This window comes from Suncus etruscus, chromosome 10 (genome assembly GCF_024139225.1).
Source record: "Suncus etruscus isolate mSunEtr1 chromosome 10, mSunEtr1.pri.cur, whole genome shotgun sequence".
Taxonomy (NCBI): Eukaryota; Metazoa; Chordata; class Mammalia; order Eulipotyphla; family Soricidae; genus Suncus; species Suncus etruscus.
Genome location: NC_064857.1, coordinates 92,569,726 through 92,595,809, shown reverse-complemented (window position 1 = coordinate 92,595,809; position 26,084 = coordinate 92,569,726). Strand labels below are relative to the sequence as shown.

The window sequence follows — 26,084 nt, the reverse complement described above, 5'->3', positions numbered from 1 at the left end:
GAAGTGCTTTTTCTTTATGACAAACCCAATGGCAAAAATAAAGATATCATTTAAAAATTAAAATAAGAAAAGATCTGCCTATAGCTTTACAAAAATACAAACATATGCTATAATATCAAATAAAATATATTTTTAATATATATTGGGGCCAGAAAGATGTAAATAAAAGAAAAAACGGGGCCGGAGAGATAGCACAGTGGTAGAGTGTTTGCCTTGCATGCAGCCGATCCAGGATGGACGGTGGTTCGAATCCCGACATCTCATATAGTCCCTCGTGCCTGCCAGGAGCCATTTCTGAGTGCAGAGCCAGGAACAACCCCTGAGCCACTAAGTGTGACCCAAAAGCCAAAACCAAAAAGAAAAAAAAAACCCAAAACCTTGTAAAACAAATAGTACTTATTCCTAGAATATATTTTCTCTAATTTTATTTACTTTTAAAAGAAAATATGTATATGTGTTATATGTGCATTTTAGGTGTATATATTTTAGCAGTTGTAGACTAAATATTGCTTGGGTCAACTTCAGTCATTATAATTTATCTTGGAATTAGCCTATTTTATAATTTTAAATTAGAATTAAAGGCAGCTGGACTAATCTTCAAGATCATACTTTTGTCTTCATAACTTTTATTAACTTGGCTCATTTAATATTAAGTATTCAGTGGTGAACAGTTGACTACCAGCTGGTTTTAAATAAATGCAGTAGTGTGAGGTGGTGAAAATATGAAGGTTGAAAGATAGTCCAAGATGTGACAGATAAGAAATCATTTGGGTTCATCTCATGCCACAGAGACCAGTACATATTGAAAAGAACAAGAACAATCAGTGCTGGCATAGATGCAGGAAGAAAAAGGGATTCTTAGTTACTACTGGTGGGAATGTAGACTGGCCCATCCAGCCTTTTTAGAAAACAATATGGATATCCTCAGAAAATGAGAACTTGAGCTTCCCCAAAAGAAATCATTTGGATCAGTGTTGAAACGAAAGAGAAATTCTTATTGATGCAGGGAGATTAAAATTTGATCCCATCATCTCAAAAAAATGTGTCTATAAGGTATTTGCTGCTCCTCTAGGCTTGCAAATTGAGACATTGAATAATACATCACTTTAGCACTATAGTAGAATAAGAAAAGGCCTTTTGTAGCTTGTTAAGATATTCTGGACTCCTGCTACTATTTACAATAAAATAGTAGTGAAGTAGAGAATAAAAGATAAGAGAGAGTAGAGAGATTGTACAGATGGCAACAATTATTTTAAAAAAGTTTTCTTTATATTTTAAATTTACATAAATAGGTAAACTTGTTACTGGGTATGGTGACCTGTCATTCTGTATTTTTGATTCTTGTTATAGAATTCACTTCTGAACTAAGAATTTACATAATTTTTTTTTTTCGGTTTTTGGGTCACACCCAGCAGTGCTCAGGGGTTACTCCTGGCGCTACACTCAGAAATCGCTCCTGGCAAGCTCAGGGGACCATATGGGATGCCGGGATTCAAACTACTGTCCTTTTGCATGCATGGCAAACAAACGCCCTACCTCCATGCTATCTCTCCAGCCTCAATAATTTTTAATCATTATTAAATTTAAAAAATACCTTGATTCCAATCTTAAACTAATTTATGAATATTCAATTTTATGAATTTATTAGATTTAGGTGTATTATTTATGAGTATTTAACCAAATTGTCACTTCATTGACAATAATAAAAAATTTCAAACTTCTATAATGTGATGGTATATACCTATTTAAATGAAAGTAATTCTATGATTTTTGTTTTATAGGTCATGTAATGTTTGCTGAAATAAAAATGGAGAATGGGAAGTCAAAAGGCTGTGGAACGGTCAGATTTGACTCTCCAGAATCAGCTGAAAAGGCATGCAGAATAATGAATGGCATAAAAATCAGTGGCAGAGAAATTGATGTTCGCTTGGATCGTAACGCATAATGTAAACATCTGTTTAGCTGAATCTCCTAGTAAAAGTCATTTTTAGTGATACCGTGTGCTTGTAAAAGCTGTAAAAATGAACTTAAAGACTCCCACCAGCTTTTAGCAGTATAGTGTTAAATATACTGTGATTTTTTTGTTATCTCAAGTTTGGGTTTATAAAGACAGCGCGTCTGGTCATTCAGTTTCTATGAATGGTTATACTGTTTTTAATGAAATAAGCCATTTTCTTGTTATTTTCAACACTACATCGTGGGATTTGTTCAGATTTCTCCAAATTTTACCAACTTATTTTAAGGCGAAACAATTTCTTTCAGACTTCTGTTATATATGTTAACTGTCCTTGAAAAGAAAGGGCTCAGACAAATTAAGATGCAGTTTTAATTAGTCTAAATTTTTCTTTCATGATAAGCAATTAGTGTAAGTAAGTTTTAGACTCTATGGTTCAGGATCTATTTTATTTGAATTAAAAGAAGAAATCTGGTTTTCTTTCTCTGCCCATCCCGTCCATATTTCCACATAAAATATTTAATATTAATTTCCACAGCCCCATATTTTATTGTTTCCGATAATTCCAAGTTCATATAGGACTGATAATGTAGCAAGTCCCAAGTATAATAATAGGCATACTCCTCCCAACTTTCTGTCAAGTTTCCATCTATTGAAGTGGATTGCTAAAAAAAGAAATAGAATTGAAATGTTGAGAGAGATAGTTATGTATGTGAGTCCTCTGCTGTTTACTTCTACTGGAGCAGATGTATTTATAAATGCAGTTTTAATAAACCATGGAACACCTAGGCACAGCATATCAAACACGTTGGATCCCACAATGTTAGCCATAGCCATATCTCCTTTACCTGCAACACAAAAAGGCACATTGTTAAGATGTGCAGATCAGTACTGTATTTTATTAATGAGATGCATAGGTAAAAACACTGGATACTTTTTGTTAGTTGGTTTTGGAAAATTGTTGTATTAGAACTAAAGTCTGTATTTTTTATTTTGGAATGGGTTCGTTTAACATTTATCTAATGATTATCTTTTATTTATTAAACTACTTTTCAATAAGGTGTATAGATTTCTTGTTGCTTTTTCCTTCTTATTGAACATAGTTAATTACAATTACATGTACATTTCAGAGAGACATTATTTGGGAGATAGTGAAATTAATCTATTGCATACACAGTAAGTTCTTCTTTTTGAGTCAGCGCTTTTTTCCCCTTCAAAAGTATCAGGGGTAAAAAAATATTTTCAGATATCTCTTTGCTCCATGTATTTCAGCCAGGTGTGAAGAAAGGACATTGCAGCCAGTTCTTACCTTTTCTCGCAACCAGCACACTTGCAATGGTGTCTGGTATGCTTGTTCCTGCTGCTAACAAAGTAAGGCCCATTACTGTATCTGGAATTTCCAATGTTTCCCCTATAATAAACAGATATGAACAGTTACAGATCTTACAGATTCATTAACTTCTCTGCAGGCATTTCCTTTTTAAATGAAAAAAAGAAGGCATCTCGGTTTTAGGATTAGTATGTATTATTTTAGGATTGAATTAATGATCTATTTAAATAAGATTGGGTAAATTTGGTGTTTTGTGTAGCACAGATTTTTAATTAAAGACATTTGGATAAATAGCCAGAACTTTGCAAAAGAAATTATTCCTCTCCCTTAACATGTGCATAGATGTTTTGGCTATCCACTCAAATAACTTTGTTGCTTAACATATACATGTATGTATATGCATATACAAGTATATATATGCCAATGAAATTGGTAGTTTTTTCTCTTGAAAAACATTTCTTAAAGTGACTAGAGACAGACAAATGTATGTACAACTATCTAAAGCTACAGCTATAACTAGTATTTTTTAAATCCTAATTTTGTTAAATGTTTTAATATTTGGGAATTTATCATAAATTTATGAGGAAAACAAAATAGAATTTTTCTTGAGTCTAACATTATGATCTCAACTTCAGTTTTATTTCATGGAAGTTCAATATTTATTAAACCATATGTTCATCATTTTGGGACCAGAACCAGAAGGAAGAGTTTGTTGTTTTCTAGTGCTGGAGATTGAGCCAAGGGCCTCCCACATGTATGGTGAGTGCTCTACTGCTGAACTATATAATACTCCACCCCATGAGGAAAACTTAAAAACATGTTTTTTTTTTTTGTAATTGCCTTTTTAATGTTGTAATTAAAGCTTACCTTCATATTTCTTTTGTTTTCCTTAAAATTCTAATGAAAACTTATATATTGCATGCTTACATATTGATAGCAAACTTGGTTAAGTTTTACTAGTTTGCTGTAATTCATATGTACATAAACCATTAATATTTACCAGTCTAAGTATTTGCTTGTTTTTGTTGTCCTGGTTTTCTAATCTCAAACATGCTGATTGAGAAAATTTGGGAGATATAATGTACAAGCTAATTTGACCTTTCCATCTTTCTTATTGAAAAATAGAAAAGTTCTGCTTTTTGCTAGCATGCTCTTCTAAGTCATATATTTACTTTGGGAAGGTCAGGTGAAGAAATTTTGAAGTGGTTGTTTAATAATAATTTTAGGTTTTGAGACTTAAATAATTTCTGTTGCAGTTATTCAGTTTTGAAGATGTTATCTTTCTGATTGTACTAGTAAAACATCACTCTCAAAATTCAGTGACTCAATGATTTGGACACACTGGTGGTAGTTAGTTTCACTTCTGACATGATAATTAGGTAATATTTTGGGGAAAAATTTCTAATCTATTTATGTTCAGTGTTTTCTTCTGAAATTTGGGACTAGCACTAATTATGACCAGGACGTAATTATTAAATGAATGATTGGCTAATCGTGAAAATCTATAGTGTCAACTTTGTTTTATACACTTTTCACTCACTTTCTAGTATGTTTATATTGCTATATTAAAAGGCAAAATTAAAATATAATCCACCATAATAAACAGTGAGCACTTACTGTTTTCCCCAGATACTGGAACCTTGCTGTATTTTCCATTACGGAGTGGAATGCACTATGAAGTGTATAATGTGGGCCCCATATAATGTGATTTAATTATTTGCATAATAGACATCCTATGGATTTGATTACATTTATAAGGAGATTTCTTGACTGTAACTCTGGACTGTGTAGTAGTGAGAACATTGTTTATATATAATATGCAATTTGCAAAGCCTGATTGAGCTTGTAGCTATATTAATATTGATGTTTTTTTAATTTGTAAATAGCACTAATTATTAGTTTGGCTGAAAAGCAAATTGTGTCTTTAGACTACTTGTAACAATTATGTCATTTGATCTTATATGAAACTGATTATTTTCTAAGATACATACCAGTTATTGTCACCATCCAAACCAGGATATATGTAAATGCAGATATCCATAGTGCAGATACGATAAATGTTATTGCAAAATAATTTTTCCAAATATTTCTTCTGCAATCTGGTGTAGTTAGAAAAAGTAATGTAATAATAGGAAGGGATAATACCCAAAAAATTCTCTTTAAGTCTGCTTCAGGCATGTTGAAAACACTTGGTGGATCTGTTCAAGAAAAATTAAACCATTTTGAGTTTTCTCAGATGGCTAATTACATTTAAAATGTCCACTTAGAGAGCTACATTGAAATAAATTAGCTGTATCAGTTTTTAAGAGGCTATTTAAGACATTTGAAAGCTCATTATGGATATTGCTGGCTAAAAGAAACTAATTGAGAATTTAGGGCAGCTAGTGTAAAATGGGATACTCAGCGTTTCTTGAATTGGGGCCTTTAAACCTTTATATCAAAAATATCTTGGATCATTCATTAAATATGTCAGATATAATGTTTATGAAGTCTCAGTTACACATCTCTTTGTTTTCTATAATTAGTTGGCTTTTAGTAACTTTTAACTTATAGGACTAACCTGACCTCTATAACTTATCTACTCTAGTGTCTCCATTTTCATTTCCTAAGAATGATGTTGCCTCTCCTGCCCTATGTATCAGATGATGCGATAGGAGAATATAAAATCACTATAGTATGGTTTGAGTCAAATAATTAAATTACAACTCATTACAACTTATGGGAATACTTGGTCTTCTATCAATTTATAAATACAATTTTTCTGTATATTAGCACTGTAAAATAGGAACCTAATATATAATCTGCAATGTAACTAGTAAAAATTAAATGTATTCTTTTATTTAGTTTGTTTATTGTTAATGGAGACAGGAACATATTGGATAAAATTGGAACTCACTCTAAAATTACATAAAATTTGTATTCATTGAAATTGCCTCTATTAGATCAAGTTATATAGTACAACTAGCAAAATAATGCAAAATTTTTGTTAAGCCTCAGCCAATGGACCCATTAAGTAACATTTGGTATAATTAAAGTTAGACTGGTTCTTTGAATTTATTCTAATGAAATATAATTTAAAGAAGTCTACTTTTTGCATTTGAGAGGCTGAAAACATTTTTGAGGCAAAAGGTCTTATTTAAAGTATTAAAACAAATTCTCTTCAGAATGCTCTAAAGTTTAAAATGAGTTGTGTTACTTTATTAAAAAAAACATGTCTCTTGGACCATATTGAATTTAATTTCCTACTAATTGTATTTACTCAAATGTTGTGCAACTTGCTTCAAATGACACATTCCAAGCTCAACTCTTTTCTTTCTCCTCTCACCTGTCAGTTCCTTTTCCTAAAGTCTTGGTTTTCTAAGGGGCCCCATTTTCACAGTCATCAAAGCCTCAGTGAGAAGTCTTGGCTGCATTTCAGTGGCACTTCCTCTGCTTTATCTCATGTCTGCTCTCTTTCATTTCTACTATATTATCTTTCTATATATGTACTAAACACACTGACAGGCTTATTTTTTTACCCCCCCCCTTTTTTTGAGCGGAGGTATGCATGACATTACTGAATAGGTTCTCCTGGCTCTTCTTGCGGGTCACTCCCAGTGGTAATTGAGTTACCATGTATGTGGATCCAGAAAAGCTAACCTTGGCTTTCTGTATGCAAAGCATGCACTTAGCTCATTGAGCCACCTCTAGTCCCTTCGTGGCCTTTTAAAACCTCCACAGCTTTTGCTCCCTATTTTGGTTCTTAGCATTTCCCTGGACACAAAGCTGTAAAGACTCATACGCTGGTATTTAAACTCTTCCTATACTCTATTCACTTATCATCTGCTTCTTGACTGCACACACTGTGCTTCATTTAAGTGAGGGGCCCTCTCAGATGGAAGTTATCCACTTAGTGAAATGCTCCTTTCAGTCATTTGATTTCTTCGATACCTAGAGAAGGTATTTTAGTCATACCTATATCATTTACATAATAATCAGTTATTTTTTTTATTACAAATCAGGTTATCAAGTAAATCTTACCCCTCCATTACAAGACTTTCTTGAAACATAGTCTTTTGCTATCATCTTTTCCTATCTATTCATTTTCATCAAATTATAGACATTGTGTTCTATTTAGGATTCATAGTTAACGCTTTAGTTTTTTCTCTCTAAGGAACTTGATATCTTCAAGTCTTTTCCTACAATATTGGAAACTTCTTAAGGCTAGAGACTGTGGCTTTATAATCTCTAAATTTCTATAGTGTGTTGGTACTAATAATATATGCTGGACTAAAATAAGATTCTCAAGTTTTCCTACTGAATAGTCTTAGAGTGGGTAGGTAGAATATGGTTGTTACCTTCAGAAGTCTGACTAAGACCATGTAAACTTAGAGAAAGCTGGGAGTAGCCAGAGTCTTCATAAAAGATTCCACTATCAGTTCTTGATTGTCGACCAGTGAATGGCTGACCCTCATCTTCCCATCCTATCAGTGACTGTTGTTCACTTCTCTCCTCCATGACTTTGTCAAGACAGGTGCAGCAAGCACTGCATCTCTTAATAATGTATTGGCTAATTTGCATGTCAAAACACAGCACCAAGACATACAATCCATATATCAAAAGCAGTAAAGTTCCTTCATACCTATAAATTAGAGAAATCATTTTTTTAATTAAAAGCAAAATTCAGGTGAATAGCATCTTGCTATCAAGCACTTGCTTGATTGGATAACAAATGCAGCAATAAAATATTTCTAGGTGTATTTTGGTTTTGTACATGTGTCCAATGTAGTTATAGCATTATTATAAATGTATTGCTGTAAGCTTGATACTGTTCCCTATTTTAAAAAAAACACAAGATTTATTAACTTAGTATCCTTATTTATAGACTCTTTTCAAATGGCAGGCATGCACACACTTTTAAAACAAAATAAAGTTTTTGAAAATAAAGGTGAAACTAGTGAATAGCAATAAATATTCATTTCAAGTCATTATCAGTACATATTCCTCAAAATAAGTATGTAATAAAGAATATCCTATTTGTTCATTTCAACTATGTATCCGACTTTTATTATAGCAAATTTTAATAAAAGCATTCAAAATATGCTAGACTTTGTCTAAGGGTGTTTGGGTTTAAAGAGATTTATTGATTTTAATGTAATTGGATCAGGCTTATATTCACAAGAAAAAAGGACATTCTCTATTAAAGAAATGAAAGTATGCCTTAAGCACTAAGAATTATTTTCTTCTACTTGATTTTTTGTTTAAAGAATTGTGACTAGTTAATATCACATTTGGAACTTGCAGTTGCCTTTTGCTGAAGGCCATTGAATCTTTGTGAGCTAAAAGGCAGAGTTCTTGATTTCCTTAAAGGCTGGAGTATTAACTTGTTACTGTCAGTCACATTGTCCCCTTATAGAGAATGGCTCAGTCCCAGATGGATCCCTATGGTCACCAATAGTCTTTCTTTGGGAGACAGATAATTGCAGAATGAGTCATTCGAAATTCTGGATGTTATTCCCTTATTGCAAGCATTATGTAGTACTTCTGAGTTTTGTAGTATTTCAGAGTGATATTTATTTTGATTTCAGCTTTTCCTACTTTCTGGTGCCCTAAGCTGTTGTGCACTGCACAGTCTGTGGGCTACCTATTTCCTCTTTCTTATGGTGCCTAACATAATAATAAACACATATCTCCATGGCTTAGGTGAAAAAGTTCTCTGCCAAGTAACCTCCTTTGTAGTTTCTTGGAGCACTTGGCAAGAGAGAGAACCTCCCAGAATAGATGTTGACATCCTAAGCATTGTTTATCTAGTTCTCGGTCAGTGAAGATGAAGAGAAAAATTTAAATATTTTAAAGAAATTCTTATACTTCCTCTATCATTTCTCTCTCTCCTGGTTATCCTCTTTTAATCAGACAAGATGTAATCCAGTAGATTTTTTTTAAGAGTTTACTGTTAGGGTTTTTAATTGCTTTAAGGAGCCTGACCTACTAGAAATTAGATCTTACTCCTGGCTTGGTGCTCAGGAATCACTCCTGGAGGGACTTGGGAAACCTTATGTGCGAAGGGCTGAAATCTGGGACGGGTGTGCAAGACCAGCACCCTACCTGCTGGTACTGTTTTTGTTTTTGTTTTTTTTTTAAAGATGACCAGTGATGAGAAAGAAGGCTGTAATGTGTAGTGATTAGGAGACTAAAATGACAGAAATTGCAAAGTAGAGAAAAGAATGTAATCAGCGATTGGGATGAGGATTTAGACACACTAACTGGACATGGTATAGATTTGATTGGTAAGTGAAAGTATAACTGAAACATTTCTTCAAAGGGGTTTGTTTCTAAAATAGTGTCTTGAGGTAGTGTGCTTTGCATAAGAGTATTGATTTTTTTCAAGCTTACCAGTAAACTTTGTTGTCGTATATTACACCAAGAACTGCTGCTACACTAATTGCATAAGCCACACAGTCTCTGAATAGGGGCCAACATGAGAGCATGGAGACCTGTAAAAAGGTAGTGAATTGACTTTTGTTTTTATCATACTGTAACCTCTTCAAGTACTTACCTAGTATAATACTAAAATCATTTGTATACTTGTAGTTGGGTGTTGCCTTTTGCATATTGCTTTGAGAAAACTGAATTTTAAGATAAATTGTGTTTCTAAATTTTACTCTGATTTTCATATAATTGACCAAGAGCTCTTTGTGGGTTAACTTTAAATTTGAGTTTGTGTTGTTTTTCTACTGATTAATAAATTTGATTGAACACATTATAGTGTCTTCTTTGTTCTAGAGAAACAGTTCTTGGTTTGGCACTGAGTTTTGTCAAGTAAGGTTTTCCTACATACATACCACATTAGATAGCAAGCCACAGGCCGCACAGATGCCAAGGAGATTATAAATTGCAGATCCAAGAATGGTGCTAATGCCAATATCTCCTTTCGTTACAAATACACCTGTGAGCAACATAATAGCTTAGTGTTGGGATAAGATTAAAACCAACCAAAACCAAGCAAAAACCCATAAGGGGCTGCACTTACCTAGGAAAGCAGTCACTAACTCAGGAGCTGAACTACCAGCTGCCATGAATGTTGCACCTGCCACATCCTGAGACAGTCCAAGGGCTGAGGACAAAGGAAATGACATTATGCCTGGTTATAAGTGACAGGGTCTCTAACAAGAGCGATTCAGACTTGTAGCTCCACCGAAAAGTACTCATTTAGCTGGAAAAATGAAAACTTGTGGAAGAAATTGACTGCCTTATTCATCAGCGTTTCTGTAGAAAGGGTGAGAAAACCAGGAGATTATGCCGCAGCTCACGATCCTAAAAGCAAAGATAGGGAATCATTTGGAAACCAGAAAAGATAACTTTTTAACATAGATGTAGGATTAATGTGAAGAAATGGTAATATGAGGAGCCAGTGCCAGTGGGATAGTATAGTGGAGAGGTTGCTGGTTTTGCATGTGGCTGGCCCAGGTTTCCATCCTTGGCATCCCATATCAACTGAATCCCACTAAATGATCCCTGCACTTAGAGCCAGGAGTAAGTAAACCCTAGCCAGATGGGTGTGGCTCAAAAAGAAAGAAATAGTAATTTGGGAACCCTTTTTATAGATACCACTTTCAGATATTTGCTACTTGTAGAGCTGAATTTTAGTTATTCACAAAATATAACGGACAGTTTCACTCTTGTCTAGATACAAATGAAAGGAAATTAGTTAATTGAAAACCAAATAAGGTTTAATGTTGACTAAAATGTCCATTGATTCAAAACACGGGACCATTAAAATTTAAGAAACAAAGTACTGCTATTATAGTTTCTGTACATTGTCCAGATTTACAAACTTGAAAGTCCCAAACCTCAGTCATTAACAGGATGAGAATTGTAGAATTTTGTTTTTTATGTTTCTCAGTACAGATGGCCTTCAGGCACTTGAAAACATATTTCTTTGTATATTTGGAGAAAAACCCCAGTGACAAAGTGTATAGTGCACCTGTGAGAATGGCTTTATTTAAAAAGGTGAAAATTGAGTACTGATGCAATAGAGAACAAAACCCTCACTGTTGGTGAGAATGTAAATTGGTTCATCCTCTAGGGAAAGATAATAGCAAAATCACACACACACACACACACACACACAGAGAGATATCCTATGATCCAATAAATTCACTACAATGGAATAAAACAATTTGAAAAGATGCGCCTTTATGTATATATTTCTCATCAAAGCAAGGAATAGGGAAAGTCATTACTAAGAAAAGTTTTCTGGTCCGGAGAGAGAGCACAGCGGTATTTGCCTTGCAAGCAGCCAATCCAGGACCTAAGGTGGTTGGTTCAAATCCCGGTGTCCCATATGGTCCCCCGTGCCTGCCAGGAGCTATTTCTGAGCAGACAGCCAGGAGTAACCCCTGAGCACCGCCGGGTGTGGCCCCCCAAAAAACAAAAAAAAAAAACAAAAAAAAGTTTTCACCAAAAAAAGAGCAAGTCAAAACAATAAGTTATGTTACACCACAGAGACTGGCATACATCACAAAGAGCCAGAACAATCAGTGCTGGCAGGGAGTGGAGAGAAAACTAATACACTGCTGGTGGAAATGTAGACTGCTCCAGTCTTTTTGAAAAACAGTATGGATATTTCTCAGAAAACTAGAAATTGAGCTCCCATATGATCCACCAATACCACCCCCAAGGATATATCCTAGGAACCCAAAATTACCATGCAGAAAAGCCCTCTGCATTCGTGTGTTCATTGCAGTAGCTAGAATCTGGAAACAACCCAGGTGCCCAAGGACAGATGAGTGGCTAAAGAAACTGGTATACTACACAATGGAATACTATGCAGCTTTTAGCAAAAGTACTGAAATGTGCATATACATGAATGGAATGAATGGATATAGAGATTATTACACTGAGTGAAATATATCAGAGGGAGAGGGATATAATCTCATTTGTGAGACATAAGAAAAAAGTATGGTAATATCCAGAGACAATACAGGTGAGGGGACCAGTCCATGGTGGGAGGCTTTACAAGAAGAACGTTGAGAGCAGTTAGGATAGAGAAGAGACCACTATGACAATGGTAGTTTGAACTATCACTGGACAAGAACTGGATGCAAAAAGGATAAAGTGACATGCATGGTACTTCAATAATAGTGCAAATCACAGTGTCAAAAAGGAGAGAGGAGGGGCCAGAGTGGTGGCACAAGTAGTAGGGCATCTGCCTTGCACATGCTAATGTAGGATGGACCACAGTTCAATCCTCTGGAATCCCATATGATTCCATAAGCCAGGGGCAATTTCTGAGTGCATAGCCAGGAGTAACCCCTGAGCATCACCGTCACTGGGTGTGGCCCAAAAACCAAAAAAAAAAAAAAAAAAAAAAATGGAGAGAAAGGGAAATGGGCCTTGGTGGTGGGAAATAAGCACTGGTGAAGGATGGTGCACATTCTCTGACAAATTCAATCATGAACAATTTCGTGACTGTGGTACTTAAATACAGTAATAAAAAACTGTCTTTCTAGGGAAAAATTTCATCAAAAAATGTACTGCCAAGCTATGCTGGTATATTGGAAACTGCTTGATACAGGTTGCATGCTAGCCATTTATTTCTCTTCCTTAGTTACCTTGTCATAGTGCTAAATTTCAGAAAAAATTTAGGCTTTCAAGATTCTTGATTGTAAGGTATCCCTTCCTCAAAAGCCCTTACCTAAGCTTCCTTTTGAGATGTTAATCCCACTAGGATGGTCAGACCCTTCCACACCTGGGATGGACGAACTATTTTGAATAATAGAATAAAAGAGTACCTGGGGGAAGGCAAGGGACCAGGAGCAAGGGAGACAGGCAGAGCTTCTGAAAGATGTATGTTAGTCAGACATGGTGCCAGAGACAGCTGGTGGGGAAAAGCGGTGAGGGAATAAAGCGAGCCGACTGATGAAACTTTAACTGACTGCTTGTGAATTATTTCTCCACACTTATCCTGCGACTTCAGACCCCGTCTGCCTGAGAGGTTAGAGACATGGTGCCTGGGGCGGTCTCACCCTACTTGTGGACTTCATACATTATATTTTATATTTAAATCCACATTTGATGACAGTCCTTTGTATATTATTTACATACTCCAGTGCACTTGAGTCCTGTCACCTATGGCCAGTATTACCTTACTGTTTTATTTCTGTGGAGATTATTCTCTGTGGGGATCATATTCTATAAGGACTATTTCTTCTCCACTTCCTCAGACCCTCTCCTGGTACTACTCAGTCTGAAGTCTTTTTAAAAATGATTAAAGCTACCTGTACCTTTACAATTTTTAGAACCTTCTCATTTTCTTTAAAACAAACATTTTTTTTATACAGAGTTTATTTTTATTTCTGAAACCTGGATGAACATTTGCAATTGCTTTGATTAACACCATGACAGTCATAGTATGTGGGAAGCCAGGGCATAAAGGGTGAAATCAAATTCCTCCTGGTTCCCAAGAGACCTTTAGAGCCTTAAGCTTCCTTATAAAAAGTCTGTGCATGATACCCCTTCAGTAACAGTATTACATGCCTAAAAGGAAAAAAAGAAAAGTGCCTGCCATGGAGGTAGGGTGGGGGGTGGTGAGAGTGTAGGGGTGGAGGGTGGTGGAAGAAAGGGAGTGTAACAGGAAATACATGGGAAGTAAACACTGGTGAAAGAATGGGTGTTGAAACTTATAACCAAAACACAACTTAAATTAAATTAAAATTAGTCTGGATACCCTGAACCCCTCTTTCTAGAAACCACATAAAGAGCCTAATATAAATAGAGATGTACAAAGATTTCCTCTGTTGTGGAAACTCTGAGATTTTGAGTCTTCTATTCCAGGCCATAGGCTTCGAAGGAAGGGAGCTCAGCTCATTTCAGACCATCACCTGACTATACTTGTGAGTCCGACCTCAGGCAAGAACCATCCTGACAAGTCCAGTAAAACTGATAATAAATTTACTGTTGTCTTAACTTATTATTTTGGGAAGATTTGTTAGCTGACCAAAGATAACTAAATCTGACTTGCTACATGTATTGAGCAATGATCCTATTAGGTGCCTTTTTATGTAAGGAGAATCTACTGAGACAGTAACATTTTCTTTTTAATTTGATCCTATAGTTATAATTCTAGTGAGCAGAAAGAGGCTAGATAAATGTTTATTATTTAAAAAGTAGCAAAGAATATAAGATGGGGCATATCAAATGGCATGAAGGAAGAACAGTTTTAGATTTCAGATAACTAGGAAAAGGTTTCACTGAGGCTAGTAACTTAAAGACTTCTAGGTGCTGGAGGGAACTAGCCACAACACACATGCATGAGGTAAAGGTTTGTGGATACAAGGACTTAAATTTTATTATGAAAGTATAAAGATTGTTAAAAAAAATAGTCACCCAAAAATTCTTCTGGTGATATGAAGCCAATCTTTTGTTTGTTTTTGGGTCACATCCAGTGGTCCTCAGGGGTTACTCCTGGCTCTGCTCAGAAATCTCTCCTGGCAGGCCCGAGTTCGTTCTGGGTCAGCTACGTGCAAAACAAACTCCCTGTATCACTGTGCTATCACTATGACCCCAGAAGCCAGTCATATTTTTACCACTGAGAGGTTATTTGGTCTCAGAAACACAACCACTTCTAATCTGAGCCATATCCTCCTCATGTAATAAGTCTTTATTTTGAAAAGTCTTTTCAGCATGATTTCATGTCCTTTTTTCCTATTCACTATTTTTCTGTGGTTAAATGTGACCTGCGGTGACTAAATGAGGATAAGTGTAACTTCATAGAATTTCTCTTACTAGCTAGAGGAAATTAGCTAATCTTAACAATCTGCTATTGTGTATGTAGTAAGAAGAATTGACCTTTAGAACAAGGTAAAGCATTTTTCTCTTTGATGAACATTTAAAAAAAATTTTTTTTTGTTTTTTCAGGCCACACCCGTTTGATGTTCAGGGGTTACTCCTGACTAAGCGCTCAGAAATTGCCCCTGGCTTGAGGGGACCATATGGGACCCTGGGGGATCAAACCGTGGTCCTTCCTTGGTTAGCGCTTGCAAGGTACACACCTTACCTCTAGTGCCACCTCGACGGCCCCAAGTTTTATATTTATTTATTTATTTATTTATTTATTTATTTATTTATTTATTTATTTATTTATTTATTGGTTTTTGGGTCACACCCAGCAGTGCTCAGGGTTACTCCTGGCTCCACGTTCAGAAATTGCTCCTGGCAGGCTCGGGGGACCATATGGGATGCCAGGATTTGAACCAATGATCTTTTGCATGAAAGGCAAATGCCTTACCTCCATGCTATCTCTCCGGCTCCGAACATTTAAATTTTTTTTAGGAATTAAGTAAATATCTTACATTTATGGTATACAATTCACTTTCATTTACATGGTAATCTCAATTCTTAGGAGCTCTGGAAATGTGTAGGGAATTAACTCAAAGTAATGTGGATAATAAAGATGTTGTATGTGAGAATTTGTGTGTGTGTGTGTGTGTTTGTGTTTGTGCTTGTTTGTGTGTGCCCCATGTCCATTCTATTCTCAGAATTTACTCTAAGCCCAGGTACTTACTACTACTGGTAGTGTTTGGGGAACCATATGTGGTGCCGGGGAACAAATTCTGGTCAGATATCTGCAAGACAAGTGCCTTACCATCTACACTTTCTCTGGCACCAGGGCTCAGAAACTTAATATACAATTGACATTTCAGTCATTTATATAGTGATGAGTAACTAAATTTCTTACCTGTTTTGTGGCACTTATAAAAATTACCTACCCTTCATGTCATTTCTTAAGTAAAGATAATTATTGGAAGTCAGGAATACTTCGGAATTTTTCCAGAATATCCCAACGAGTATATAAATTAAAGTTATATTAGATATTACTATGAATTATCTTCTCATATTAGAGCTTCATTATAGGTGGAGGAAATGAAAGCAAAAGAATTATGTACTTTATCTTGAAGTAACTCTAACTGGTGCAGCTGAAGATGGAATGACCTAGTCAGTCTTTGTGGCAGTTGAAGCACACTTCATTGAAACACACTTCATTAGAAAAATGAAATCTTAAAAGAGAGAATGATCAACTGGGCAATTGGCTAAATGCCTGATTATTCTGAATATTTCCCTACCAAAAGGCAGTAACAATAAGGCTATTGCTATTCACTAAACTTTAATTGAGTTATGAGAGGAGAATCAGTATAGATGAGAGTATAAAATTTCAATGATATTCTTACAAATTGTATCTTAAGGTCCTAAGCACATTTTCTTAAAATGGTTTATATCTTTGAACTTTAGAATAGACTGCCTTTGTCTTCCCTGACCTTTGGGTAGCATTTCTCTCTCCTATGGTTTTTTTATTAAAGATAAATTGTTCTGAGTTATTTTTCCCATAACTGCTACTATTCCTCATTGATTACTCTAAATGAATGATTATATTTCCTTCAGAATAGCTCAAGGTGCGTTTTCTTTATATGTTCGTATATTATCCCATTATTTATATAAAGTGCTACTTAATAAAATGATTACTCAGTCTAATCAAACTTTTTCTTAATCATGTTTTCTTCTCTGATATTATGCTGGAAAGTCTCCTACTGTTATTGAAAATCCCCCTTGAAATACCAGAGCAAGCTTTAAACTAAAATTAAGTCTGGATTTCAGCCCTTTTAGAAACTTAATATGAGATTTTAGATAAGCCTGCACTTTGTCAAATAAAAAGTCTTGGACTGCATAATTTTATAGCTCCTGATTTGATCAGTCTTTACTCAAAATGTAGAATACAAAATCTATAGTTTTGATCATTTTTCTTTTATGCCAATTTTCATAATAAAAAAGCCTATATTATTGAAAATTTAGAAAATAGAGGAGCAGAGAGATAGTACAAAGGTTAAGGTGCTTGCTTCAAATCCCAACTAACAGGTGTGAACCTTCAGCACTGCCAAGTATGACCCCAGACAAACAAACAAAAAAGATGGAGGAAAAGTATAAGTTTTTTTTAAACTAGTATTATCATTTTCAATTCTTTTCACAGTGCACTCGATAATGTTTTTACCACAGGCTCTGTAAAACCTGATCACCTGGTATCCTCTGGAACAGAACCCCTCAATGATAGCAAGTTCTGGTGCTTTGTGAAAGGATTTGAGTTTTTGAAACAGTCAAAAATCATTCTAGGGGCCGGAGTGATAGCACAGAAGTAGGGCTTTGCGTTGCACGCGGCCAATCCAGGATGGACCTTAGTTCGATCTCCAGTGTCCAATACGGGTCCCCCAAGCCAGAGAGATTTCTGAGTGAATAGCCAGGAGTAGCCCCTGAGCATCACTGGGCGTACCCCACCCCCAAACAATACAAAACAAAAATTATTCTAACTTAATTTTGGTGACTAAAATGAGTAGTTAAGTTGTCATTATAGTTTGGGTCTAAAAATTAAGTGTCAACAGCCAACATTTTTTTATGATTTGCAAAACAGATCTGACATAAACTCAATTACACATTGGTAGTTAATTTCAATGAGTAAGCATTGGGATAATTGCAACTGCATTATATGCTGAATGTTCAAATACTTGGAATACTTCATTGAGTTACCACTTCATTTTTGGTCTGAGCTATGATGAAATGAATTCTGAAGCTCAGTGTAATTTTTAAAAAAGACTTTCTCATCCTCAATCTAATAGCTCTCATGTTACCTGAACTCTGCCTTAAGCCTAGCATACAAAACCCATGCCTGAGGTTCTATCTTCAGATCTCAACTCTGCAACTTGCCCATGGCTAAAGATCATAATTGTCAAAATGTGAAGGACACCTAGACCACTCTTACTTAAAAAATAGCTTCTTGCTCTCCTATTTATGTAAGTGAAGTGAAAAGATGAATATATAGTTTTATTATAGTTGGCACTGTTATTTGTGATTGTTATCATCATTATCACTGTTACCATTGCTTGTATCTAGAATTGCATCATTGTGATTTCCATATGACTTGGTACTTACTTAGTTTCACAAGCCCAAAATAGATTTGATGCAGTCCAAGGTTCCACAATTTAAATAACAGAAAAGAAAAGGAGAACAAAAATGCTCTTAGGAATATGAGTCCTCACATGATTGGGCACTATTAGATTCTTTGTTCTGTAAATTTCATGAGGATTAAGACTCAAATAATTACCCAAAACTGTCAGCTCTCTAAATGCCATACTCACAGAATTATTTGACTGTCTTTTTTTTTTTTTTTTGGTTTTTGGGCCACACCCGGTAACGCTCAGGGGTTACTCCTGGCTATGCGCTCAGAAGTCGCTCCTGGCTTGGGGGACCATATGGGACACCGGGGGATCGAACCGCGGTCCGTCCAAGGCTAGCGCAGGCAAGGCAGGCACCTTACCTCTTGCGCCACCGCCCGGCCCCTTGACTGTCTTTTTAATTTTGTCAATTTAGAGTCAATTCTACCTGGAACTAAAACCTACATTTGTTTTCTATTTTCCCTTTATGAAACAAAGTAAAACATCAGTTAATTTTCATTTAAGACAGTAAAATATTTTTAATTAGAAAGTAAATATTTAAATATGTTTCTTCAAAATCTCACTAAGATCATTTTTACCTAAGACATGTTGTACCTCAAAAAATTAACCTGGAGAAGTAATTAGACTTTTTTTAAGTGGATATTAGTGAAACAGGTAAAAAAACAAACAGTTCTAAGGTCTGGGAATGGGACTCAGTGGGACAGTGTCTGCTTTGCAAGGGTGGGGCCTTGGGCTTTATCTTCAGCATCACTTCACATTGCAGAGTGAAGCAGGACTACCAGTGTAATTCTCAGGGCTTTAGCAAGTGTGTGAAAAGCAGTACAGCTAACCCCCATGAGCACTGCAACTAAATGTGCAAGTACCAGAAGCATGGGCGCATGCTTGGCAACAAGTGTGGCTAAATGTATTTAATTTAGAACCATCTTAATCTATAATTGTTTTATGATAAATAACTAGTGGGTGAATCCGTGTACTCTAGTGCGTTTTGAGACACCTCAGTAAACTATTTGGAGAATGATTTTAGTACTTTTAATAGACAAAGTAGTGGCACTGTAAACCACGCATTGAAAACTACTCGGGAGGAACTGGAGAGATAGCATGGAGGTAAGGCATTTGCCTTTCATGCAGAAGGTCATTGGTTCAAATCCCGGCATCCCATTTGGTTCCCCAAGTCTGCCAGAAGCGATTTCTGAGCGTGGAGTCAAGAGTAACCCCTGAGCACTGACTGGTGTGACCCCCAAACCAAAAACCAAAAAAAAAAAAAAAGTAAGTACTGGGGAGAATAGAGCATTTTTAAACCTTGTTAAAGCCAACTTCTCTGGATGTAAATAAATTTCGAGGAAATTGTGTTTTATTGCTAATGTCCGAATTTATTTATTTATTTATTTTTGGTTCTTGGGCCACACCCGGTGACATTCAGAGTTACTCCTGGCTATGCACACAGAAATTGCTCCTGGCTTGGGGGACCATATGGGATGCGGGATCAAACCCAGGTCCGTCCTGGGTCATCTGTGTACAAGGCAAATGCCCTACCACTGTGCTATCGCTCTGGCCCCTAATGTCCTAATTTAGATGAGAACATGCTAGATCATGAAAAGGAGCAAAGACAATTTATAGGTATATAAAAATAAATTGAGCTGGCACTGTTACTATTTCATATTGATGCCAGAGTTTTTAATACTCAAGATCAGAATCAATTTTTAGTGCTGAAGAATATTTGTTGGTGGCATGGTTGTCATAATAGTTGCATCCTAGGGCTGAGAGACAGTACAACAAGTAGCACCCTTGTCTTGCATGTGGCTGACCCGGGTTCTATCTCTAGTATCCCATATAGTCCCCTGAGAACCATTAGGTGTAATTCCTGAGTATAGAAACAGGAAACCCTTAAGCATTGCAGGTGCGGCCCAAATCTCAACCATCCTTTGCAGATGTTTTAAAGTAATTCCACAAGTGGTATGGTGGAAGTCATTATTGAATTACTTTTAGATTATTTTGAAATGACAATCTCAATTATTTACTATATCTAAGACAGTTGTACAAGAATAAACTGAAATTTTCTTTATATCTTTTACTAAGAGAAAGCTTCTAGGTGAGATGTACTACTTTGAATTCAGATCTCGTAGTTTCATATAATTAACATGACTTCTTGAACCTTTCTAATTAAAAATATGGTCTTGAAGTGGGGGAATATGGACAGGTTAAAAAAACATGGTCTTGACACATAATGAACAGATTCGACTAGTAGGACAGCGTTGAATAATATTGAAACAGATCAATCAATAAAATAGATTATTTTATTTATTTTTTTTGTTAAAAAATTGATCAATTTTTAAACAAAAAGTGTCTTATAGCAAAAAAATTCAGTAGAAGAAATAATTCCTAAAAGGAAACTATAAGTAAAAGAATATATGCCACATTTTCTAACCTAGAGATATAAATCTTAAGTAAAGCAAATAAAAACCCAAAATTGTACAAGCCAGGGGCAATTTCTGAGTGCTTAGCCAGGCAGGAGTAATCCCTGAGCATTAAACAGGTGTGGTCCCCCCAAAACAAAACAAAAAACTCCAAAATTATAAACATAAAATATGTTTGTTTAAAGATATAAAAATTTGAAGTGTAATAAACACAAAATACAAAAGTAAATTACAGGCACCTGACCAAAAAAAAAAAAAAGAGGCATGAACACAAACCTTCAAATTCCAATCAAAATATGAATTACTTAATTTCATGAGTAAAATAAACATAAATTGTACAGAATGAAGCTCTAGTTAAAATAATTAACATATTTCAAATGATAGTATTTATGGTTAGTTATCTGGAATAAAAGCTCTTTATCAGACATTGTGGACTCTAATTTGACACTTTTCTGGAATGCTCTTGGCAGTGTTTATCATAAGACTTAAAATGTGAATAGCTTTCCCTCTTAGAAACATTAAACAAAAAAAGAAAGTGAGTGAGCGCATTTTTTTTTTGACATCACCCAGTGTCTCAGGGTTTACTGCTGACTATACTTGGGGATCATTCCTGGCAGCCTCATAGGACCATATGGGGTGCTATGTGCAAGGCAAACACCCTACCCACTCTATTATCACTTTGGCCCTAAGAGCTTGTGAATTTTTTAAATCGTAAAATTCGACTTTATGTCTACTATATACGAAAACCAATGTTTTGGTTCATCAAATCATTTATAAAGTCACGAACTGTCATGCTACCATTGAAAAACCATGTGGGGACAGAGAGATTGTGCAGGGACTAAAGTTCAAGCTTTGCATACAGTAAACCCTAATCTCCCTCCCCCACCCCCACCTTCTGTGGTCTGGACGGATAATCCTTGGCAATCTCAGGCTTTTGCATTGTACCTGGCTGATTGGGCTACAAATGCTGCAGTGGGCACTTAAACCTCCTGAACACGGCTTAGAACTGCCCTTCTCAACCCAAACCAAACTTGCTTTTAAGAATTAATAGTATGCCACTGATCTGAGGGTCTTTCTTTATTCCAATACCATGCTGTTTTGATAACTATTGCTTTGTAGTACAGTTTAAAGTTCGGGAAAGTAATGCCTCCCATTTTTTTTTCCCTAGAAGTGCTTTAGATATTCAAGGGTGTTTATTGTTCTAGATGAACTTCATAAGTGTTTGATCCACTTCTTTGAAGAATGTCATGGGTATCTTTAGAGGGATCGCATTAAATCTGTATAATGCTTTGGGGAGTATTGCTATTTTAATGATGTTAATCCTGCCAATCCATGAGCAGGGTATGTGTTTCCATTTCCGTGTGTCCTCTCTTATTTCTTGGAGCAGGGCTTTATAGCTTTCTTTGTATAGGTCCTTCACGTCTTTGGTCAAGTTGACTCCAAGGTATTTGAGTTTGTGTGGCACTAATGTGAATGGGACTGCCTTCTTGATGTCCATCTCTTCCCTATCATTATTAGTGTATAAAAAGGCCATTGATTTCTCAGACAATGTTCCCCAGACATACAATCACCTAATTTTTTACTAAGGAGCAAGAAATCCTAAGTGGAACAGGGAAAACCTCTTCAACAAGTGGTGCTGGCAGAACTGGTTAGCCACTTGCAAAAAAGCGAACATAAACCCCCAGTTAACATCATGTATGAAGGTAAAATTCAAATGGATTAAAGACCTTGATATCAGACCTGATACCATAAAGTATATAGAACAACACGTCGGTAAAACACTCCATGACATTGAGACTAAAGGCATCTTCAAGGAGAAAATTGCACCTTCCAAACAAGTGGAAGCAGAGATCAACAGATGGGAATACATTAAGCTGAGAAGCTTCTGCACCTCAAAAGAAATAGTGCCCAGGATACAAGAGCCACCCAGCATGTGGGAGAAACTATTCACCCAATACCCATCAGATAAGGGGCTAATATCCAAAATATACAGGGCACTGACAGAACTTTACAAGAAAAAAAACATCTAATCCCATCAAAAAATAGGGAGAAGAAATGAACAGACACTTTGATAAAAAAGAAATACAAATGGCCAAAAGGCACATGAAAAAATGCTCCTCATCACTAATCATCAAGGAGATGTAAATCAAAACAACGATGAGATACCATTCCACATCACAGAGTTTGGCATACATCACAAAGAATGAGAACAATCAGTGCGGGCGGGGATGTGGAGAGAAAGGAACTCTTATCCACTGCTGGTGGGAATGCTGTCTAGTCCAACCTCTATGAAAAGCAATATGGAGATTGCTCCAAAATCTGGAAATTGAGCTCCCATTCAACCCAGCTATTCCACTCCTAGGCATATACCCTAAGAACAGAAGAATGCAATACAAAAACCCCTTCCTCACACCTATATTTATTGCAGCACTATTCACAATAGCCAGGCTCTGGAAACACCCAAGCTGCCCTTCAACAGATGAATGGCTACAGAAACTGTGGTACATATACACAATGGAATATTATGCAGCTGTCAGGAGAGATGAAGTCATGAAATTTTCTTATACATGGATGTTCATGGAATCTATCATGCTGAGTGAAATAAGTCAGAGGGAGAGAGAGAGAGACGCAGAATAGTCTCACTCATCTATGGGTTTTAAGAAAAATAAAAGTCATTTTTGCAACAAACCTCAGAGACAATGAGAGGAGGTCTGTAACTTCCAGCTCACTTCATGAAGCTCACCACAAAGAGTGGTGAGTGCAGTTATAGAAATAACTACACAGAGAACCACCATAATCATGTGAATGAATGAGGGGACTGGAAAGCCTGTCTGGAGTGCAGGTGGGGGTGGGGTGGGATGGAGGGAGATTTGGAACATTGGTGGTGGGAATGTTGCACTAGTTAAGGGGGTGTTCTTTACATGACTGAAACCTAATCACAATCATATTTTTAATCAAGATGTTTAAATAAAGAAAAAAAAGAAACAGAGGGAAAAAAGAATTAATAGTATGGAAAGGTGTGCACAATGTAATATTATATGAGGAAACAGGCAAGACTTCAAACTGCATGTAAAGCGAGACCCAAAGAATTTATAGGAGGTGTAGCAAAAAAGTCACTGTGGAGCTCTGGGCAGTGACTGTGCAGGTAAATTCACTTGTATTTCATCAGCCCAAATTCTATGTCAAAATAATATAATCTCTTAAAAGTATCAATGCATATGAAAGGCTATATATATGTCTACTTAAGTTAAATAGTTGCAATAAACTTAAGCTGACTTAAAATATATACATATATATTTTTTATTTTTTTATTTTTATTTTTGCTTTTTGGGCCACACTCTGTGACACCCAGGAGTCACTCCTAGCTCTTCACTCAGAAATCGCTCCTGGCTCAGGGGACCATATGGGATGCTGGGGATCAAACTGAAGTCCGTCCTAGATCTGCCATGTGCAAGGCAAATGCCCTACCGCTGTGCTATGGCTCCTGGCCCCTTGAGAATATTTTTTTACTAAACAAATGTTAGGCTTGAAATGTGGTTGAGTAGTGGAATCCTTGCATGTGCAAAAACTTGGGCTCCATCCCCAGCACCAAAAACAAACAAATGAAACAAAACAAACTTCTTTCAAGTTGTCAGGTCCTATTTTGGGTTCTAAGGACACTGCTCTATTTCTGGGAAATAACGTTGAAGAAATAACCATGAAAGTTCTCTGCCTAGAATTATGGATGACTGACATGACTGAAGAAGATTTGAACTGGGTGCATCTCAATAAACCAGCACCTGGACTCAATTTTAATAGCTAGATTCAGAATTTTTTGATTCGTTAACTTGGGAATTGCTCAATATCATTAAGTTTCCTTGCTGACAGTAAAATAGGAGGAGGAAGGAGGGTAGTTTTAATTTTCAGGCATTTGTTTATTTACTCCTTTCAGAATTCGCAATTTTAGAGTAAAACACTCTCCAGATTTGAGACCCATCTCAAGTACAGATACATGGGCCATCAGCCCACAGCTAAGCAGCTTGATGGGTTAGCAGACACCCAGGCATTTTGGAGAAAGATGATGGCTGGACACCACAACTGGGATATTATCCCCGGCTCTCCCAGATCCTTTAGACCCAGGAACCATCCACAGCCCAGAAACAATATTTATTACTTCCAAGCCTCGACAGAATTGTGTATACATAGCTCCCACCAGGAAGGTGAAGGAAGATTCCAGCCACTTACACTGACTGATGAGCTCCAGGGAGGGAAGGAAATACTGATCACAGACGATAGACACTGCCAGGAACATGTAGAAGATGATGAGGAAGTAGATGATGATGCCTCCATCTATCCGCTCCTGTTTGGTGAAAAACCCTTCAGGGAATTCGGATGAAGGCGAAGTAGCACATTGGGTGCTATTTTCTGGTGAATGAAAGGAGGTGAGAGTTTGAAGCAGGCTGGCATTATGGATTCTAATGTCCCCAAGCTAATGTCATCATTCCTTAAAATGATTCTAGGATTTGGGGTCGGAGTGGAAGTTGAGGAGCGTAAGTGAAAATGGCAGAAGCCCTTTGGAAAATGACATAAGCCTTAAAAATATTATCTTGTGAAAAGAAGTCTTTAAGGAAATGAGCTGATGATCTTGCAAAGAGTCCCAAGTAGAAGCCAGGCAAACACTCTTCTCTTATCAGCTTTAGTTCTTAAAAGAAAATAGGAGTTAAAGATTTCTAATATCTGTACACATTGTCCCATTCAGACCCCCCACGTTGCCTACAGGTTGGACAAAAAATAAATCAGCAGCTTTTGTGGAGAAATTCTAAGAAATTGCCTAATGGAGTCTCCAATAATGGAAACCAGAGGCTGTGGGAGCTCACAAGGTCTTTTGAATGGTCTCTTACTCTGGCAATCAGAAGGCTTTGTAATCCTTTCAAAGGCTAAAAGTCAGAATCAATAGAGCAGGAAGGATAAGCCTAAATGAGTCAGGGGAGAATGTCCTTCCGTCCATCATCCAGATGTGGCAGCAGCTGCTGGAGCAACTGCCACAGGGGCTGTGACCTAGGTAGGATCTACCTACCTGTGTCCCTTGGTAGACGCCGGGGCAGGGAGGCACCCAGGTGAGGCAGGCGTGTGGTAGCCCAGAGGATGCCGAGAAGCAGGACCCTTCTCCTCCACCTTGGGCCCCCTGATTTCTGCATTTCTGCTGCGTTCAGAGTGCAGTCTGCTGCTCCGAGAAAGGAGTAAAGAAGGATTTATTAGATCATGTGAGGCGTCTCCTTCCTGCCCAGCCTAGGGCACAATTGAGCCTGCTCAGTGCAGGAGGGAATTTAGTTGTTTGCACCAGCCAGACCTTCTTGGGTCAGGATTTTTCGGAGGCTACAGGAGTAGACAAGGCTTGCCCCCAGGTGTTGCTGGTCCCAAGACAGCTT

The 26,084-nt window shown here is 36.6% G+C and overlaps 2 protein-coding genes across 3 annotated transcripts in view; one reads left to right on the top strand and one right to left on the bottom strand.

Annotated features, from left to right (window-relative positions):
• The window catches only part of MYEF2 (myelin expression factor 2), a 42,915-nt gene extending 32,892 nt beyond the window's left edge, over positions 1-10,023 (top strand). For both annotated transcript variants that reach the window (XM_049782531.1, XM_049782530.1), the window contains one exon: positions 1,782-10,023. In XM_049782531.1, coding sequence (XP_049638488.1) covers positions 1,782-1,945 — 164 coding nt within the window. In that variant the 3' untranslated portion in view covers positions 1,946-10,023. The remainder of the gene's footprint in view (positions 1-1,781) is intronic.
• On the bottom strand, positions 2,313-25,874 carry SLC24A5 (solute carrier family 24 member 5). Its single transcript, XM_049782489.1, has 9 exons — positions 25,733-25,874; positions 24,901-25,080; positions 10,294-10,377; positions 10,106-10,209; positions 9,657-9,757; positions 7,622-7,905; positions 5,276-5,482; positions 3,264-3,365; positions 2,313-2,802 (listed from the first exon to the last, which is right to left on the bottom strand). Exons 1-9 carry the CDS (start codon positions 25,851-25,853, stop codon positions 2,480-2,482), a joined length of 1,506 nt encoding a protein of 501 aa, XP_049638446.1. The 5' UTR covers positions 25,854-25,874; the 3' UTR covers positions 2,313-2,479.
• Between the last annotated feature and the right edge of the window lie 210 nt (positions 25,875-26,084).